Source organism: Lolium perenne, chromosome 3 (genome assembly GCF_019359855.2).
Source record: "Lolium perenne isolate Kyuss_39 chromosome 3, Kyuss_2.0, whole genome shotgun sequence".
NCBI lineage: Eukaryota > Viridiplantae > Streptophyta > Magnoliopsida > Poales > Poaceae > Lolium > Lolium perenne.
In genome coordinates, this window is record NC_067246.2 from 351795550 (window position 1) to 351800795 (window position 5246).

At 50.8% G+C, this 5246-nt stretch overlaps 1 protein-coding gene across 1 annotated transcript; it reads left to right on the forward strand.

The window, feature by feature from the left end:
• Window positions 1-3630: 3630 nt before the first annotated feature.
• Window positions 3631-4842, forward strand: LOC127340568 (F-box protein At2g26160-like). The gene has a single exon (XM_051366307.1). The coding sequence runs from the start codon at window positions 3631-3633 to the stop codon at window positions 4840-4842; it is 1212 nt and encodes a 403-aa protein (XP_051222267.1).
• Window positions 4843-5246: the final 404 nt, after the last annotated feature.

A 5246-nucleotide genomic window follows, 5' to 3' on the forward strand; every position in this document is an offset into this window, starting at 1 on the left:
GTGCCTCCCTTACCCAAACCTGCATTATAATAATCATCCTCATTATGTAAAGGGTTGGAAGTAAAATCTAAATCACATTGCTGAAAATCCCCCATATCAACAACATGTTTTTTTTCATCATTTGGAATAGAAGTCATACCCTTGCCCACACCATTGTCATGCATAGCAAATCTCTCCGACACATCAGCTACTGCCACACCTAGAACAGCAGTACAAATCATTGGCAAATGATTGGCACTGGCGAACGTGCCCAGTCCTGGCCCGCATGCATCTGTCGTCCGGATCATCTGCGGCACAGGCGACATAGCCGCAGCCAACAGACGCTCCTTCCGCACCACAGAATATCCCACGCCAGCCTCCCGCCTGCACATGACCGCTCCAAGGTGGCCGACCGATCCTGCCTGGCTGTCACGCGCATGAGACATAGCCACAGGTAACAGGGCGCCAAAGGGGATAGGCAAGCGATGCAGTGGCTATCGGCCAGCATGCAGCGGCTTCTCCCCATTGGTTGCATGTTGCGCCAGCTGAGCAGCGGGCAGCACCTGCCCATTGGCAGGCTGCTGTCCCACCTTCCGAGCTCCGACAATGCCAGATCCTGAGGCTGATCCTCTGGACAACGAATCTGCATGAAAGACCGACCCAGCTTCGTCATTTAGTGCAAGAAATTCAACATGAGATAATGAGGTGTAAAATTGCTCTTTTTTGTTCAAATTTTTTGCATCGGAAAGAATACCTGGAGGGGCAAGTTTTACATGCATTGTCCCCATCTGAATAGCATCTAAATTACACAATTGCTCTTGCATTCCATCAACTCCATTATGCATACTCGAAGCATCTTGTTCATTATCTTTAGATGCCAGATCCATATCATTTCCTTTGTTGTCCATGTCCATATCATGGCCTCCTCCATTCTTCCCTTTTTCCTGACTTGCACCATCATTTCCATCAAAACCATTATTTGCATCCACCATGTTAACTTCTTGAGACTGATCATCGATTTCCACTATCTGGTAGGATAAGTTTATGATCAAGACATCCAATCTTGGTCCTAAGCATTTTATTTTTACGAATATAAGCCATATCAACATCGAGAGTCTTGCCAAATAAAGTTCCTACTACCCATAAGGATAGGTAATCCGATCTAATATCCGATGGCAAACCTGAAACTCGAACCCAGACCTCTGGTAGCATGTACAGAGGCTCCTCCACTGATGACCAGAATTCAAAAGTCAAACAAGAATTTCTATCGGTACAAATATATGTGCCAAAATTCTTCAATCTCTGGACCTCTTGCTTACTAGGGAGCTTAACTCTGAATATATTACCCTTGAGATGAAAGACTTCCAAGTTGAACTTCTCAGGTGGTACAATCTTCTTGAGTTGTTCAATAATCTCTGGTATAGTCAAAACAGCACCATCAACTATCACTTTAGCCAAATTGGGATTTTCTGCCTTGGCTTTAAAAACACCACATGGAAGATCAAAGAACATGAGTGCCTCATTTGCATAACCATGAAGAGTAGCTATTGGTTTTGGGGCATTCAACAGGTGACAAGCTAGGGTGGCATGATGGATTGACTCACAAATGTCACAAAAAGGCGTAGGACAATCATCAATGTAATGTCCAGGCTTCTTACAACGAAAACAACCAGCTTTATCCTCCTTCTTCCTCTTTGGAGGACCCTGGCCCTCATTCTCTTTACCTTTTGCTGCAATTTCATTACCCTCTGGGATCACCTGGGCCGTCACCTTCTGCTGTTGTACCGTAGGATTTGGCACCGCAACCGGCGCCCCCACATGCTGACAATCAACCACTCCAGCATCATGCATTACAGTAGCCGCATGGACTTGCACTACCGGTGGTTCACTTGCCTTTGTAGCCACCGTAACAGCCGCAACCACTACCTGCACCGTTTTCTATAGGAAGTCAGCATCAATGCCGCTCCGTGTAACTCTCTCCGTCTCCTGTACACGAGGCCGATGCACATAAGTACCACTTCATCCTGTATTCCACCTTTGTTGGATCCCTCAATAACCAAAATGATTGTTGTTGCCGTTGAAATTGCCCCCTCTTTGAAAACCAACATTAGAGTTGTGCCAATTCCCATTGTGTTGACCAACATCTGTGCCCAACGAGCCACTGGATTCGCCATGAACGAAATCACGGCCCCCCTCCAAAACCAGCATAGCCATTACCTTGTTGTCCCCAGCCTGCTCCGTACCCAGCACCGCCGCGGCCAGGTCCTTGACTGTGGCGTCCCCACGGAATGAATGCGCCTTGGGCATTGCCATACCCGCCACGGCCGCCGCCATAGCCACCTCTTGCAGGGTTGAAGCGACCACGCCCTGGATTGAAGCCCCCCCCGGTCGCCGTCACCATTCATCGTGACCTCGACACGGCACCGCCGAACGACAGGAGCCGCAGTGTCACACTTCCTCCAGGCTAAACCTAACAAATTTCGGAACGCATGTCCAGCGACAGTGTCTCCGACCTTCACGAGCCTGGGACCCCGATCTGCGTCCGATCGATCGGCACACGAGCCTCTCTGTCGCATCCGAATTGGGCCAGAGGAACATGACCTGCTATTGGCACAAGCCCGCAACCCGACGAGGCCCACAACACGACAATTTGAAATCTCCTTCTTCCTCGGATCTTTGACTTTGGCATCGGACGCCGGCGACCAACGTCGCCGACGAACGACAGTCCACCCCTCCATGTTACCATCAAGAAAAACAGTGGGCTCAATCACCGGTAATGCCTTGCAAACAGGGCGATTTTATTTGTTTTCCCAACGACGTAGACGGAGACGAGATCATACCTTCGTAGGTGGAGAAGTGCAGCGCCGCTTTGGCCGCGATGCGCTGACCATCCCGTCGCTTAATCCGCTTAAGATGACGTCGGGTCAACTCTGACGAACCCTCAACGAGATCCGCATCACTCACCGGCGATGGAGTGTGACACAGATAGCTTACCGATCTATCTCTGACCCCTGCAGACGAAACTCCATCTCCATCCCCGTCCTCTTCCCCTTCTTGTCCTCCATCATCTTCGTCGTCCTCAGACTGCAGCATCCAGAAACGGCTCCTGCTGAACCGCTCGGGCGAGCAGAAGACTTCACTAGCCGTCGACACCGTTGCCGGCGTTTGGGTGGCGCGAGATCGCCACCCGTGTCGCCAAACGGGCACCCAACGGTCATATTAGTTTCCGGAATCACTGCAAATTGATGACATCTAGTCTGGTCTCGTGTTTGTTTGTATAGGCATATAGTATTTTTAAAAAATAATTGTATGGTCTCGTGTTTGTTTGTATAGGCTGGTAATATGTGTGTGTATATACACCCTGTTCCGTGAAATAGCACCAAATTCTGCCTACGTATGGAGTACGTATGTTAGCTTTGTGTACGTACCGCGGGATTACGTGGAGAAAAGGCAGGAGATCATCGGCCTATAATTAGAGATCGTAAAAAATCTAAACGTACCAACCCGCTGATTCCACCTCATTCCGTAAGTTTTATCCGTAACAGAAATACCTGTAAGTCAGGAGCCAACTATATAGTATAAAATTGACCGAGATCTCCAACAAACGGTGGTGGATATTTTTGCATCTCGATCTGCAACCTGCGCGCCGCCATGCTCCGGAGTCGGTGGCCAGACCTCCCGCCGGAGCTTCTCCACGAGATCTCGAGCCGCCTGCACGACAGCACCGACTTCGTCCGGTTCCACGCGGTCTGCAAGCCATGGCGCAGCACACACGACCCATCTTTCGCGAGGAAGACGACGAGCGATCAGTTCCAGCCATGGCTCCTGGCGCCCAACGAGACGGGCGACTACTACCTCAAGCTCAGATTCGTCTTCTCCAAGAAGTCCAGCTACCTTGCGCCGTCGCCAATACCTGGCACTGCGAGGAACTGGGTGACCAGGGCCGATGGCACGGGGGTCTGCTACTTCACCTCTAATTCCCCCGCCGGCCCAACCCTCCACGACGCTCTCACCGGAACAGCCATGGCCAGCTTGCCTGCCTTTCGTGATGGCCAATGGGAGGAGGATAATCCCAACGGCATCATCTACAACGACGGCACCGTCCTTGTGTACACCAAACACGGCAACAGCTACAGCGAGGGCCAGACGGCCAACGTCAGGGCCGCGCTCTTTCGTCCCGGCGACAAGGAGTGGACAGTCGTCAAGAGGACCATGGACTCCCCCTACTACGGCGAGTACTGTGTCGCGTATCACGCTGGCAAGATCCTTGTCACCGTGGAGCGCAGCCTGTGGCAAGTAGTCGTCCCCCTGACCACGACCACGACTCCTCCGTCCACCGCCGGCGAGGAATTCCTGCAGGTCCTACGGCCGTCCTCATTGCCGCTCGACGAGGATGGCTACTTCTATGAGTACAGCCATGTGCTGGAGTCCCGGGGCGAGCTTCTGTGGGCGTCGGTGCACATCAGCGTGGATTACCCTTACTGTTATAGGAGGGGCGTCCGAGGCCTCACCCGCGCTCTCTCGGTGTTTGTGCACTCTCTTGAGGAGGCTCCGGTTCGGCGATGGGTGCCCAAGAAAGGCGCAAGCCTAGCCGACCGCGTCTTGTTCCTGGGTTGGCCCAACAGCTTTGCCGTGGACGCCTCACGGCTGGGCATGACCGCCGGCGGCTTCGTCTACTTCTTGTACGACAATGATAAGGGCACTTGCCTGCCGCATAAGCGACGTGGCGTGTTCAGGTATAATCTCATGAACAACACCACAAAGTTCATTCAGTGGCTGCCTAAAGGATGGGACAACGAGATGTGCACCTGGCTCATCCCCCAGCCCGTCATAGCTCCAATCCGCCACAAGGACATGTGTTGAGGCGATTTGGCCCAGGTGTGGAGTGCAAATTAATAAGGCAATAAAAGCAGATAACCAAGGTATACAGGGAAGCCATGTGGCTCATTCTGAAGTAGTAAATTGTCATTCTTTCTGAACAAATCTATGTAGTAGGTCTTTATTTTTGAGATTGAGTTGTTGCTTCTGGTTGTGCTCTGGTCATTGTTTCATCTTATATGCATCTCATAGCCAGAATTAAACTTGTTATACTATCGGCGGACTCCATTTACAAAGGCACAAAGCGCTAGTCAATTCAGATGAGCCAGTGATAAATAATACTCCAAGTACTAAGAAAAATAAAAATAAAATGAAATTACCATTGCAAATTTAAATCTTTTCGTGTCGCTTGCATCACCACACCACAACAATAACATGAAACGTTTATT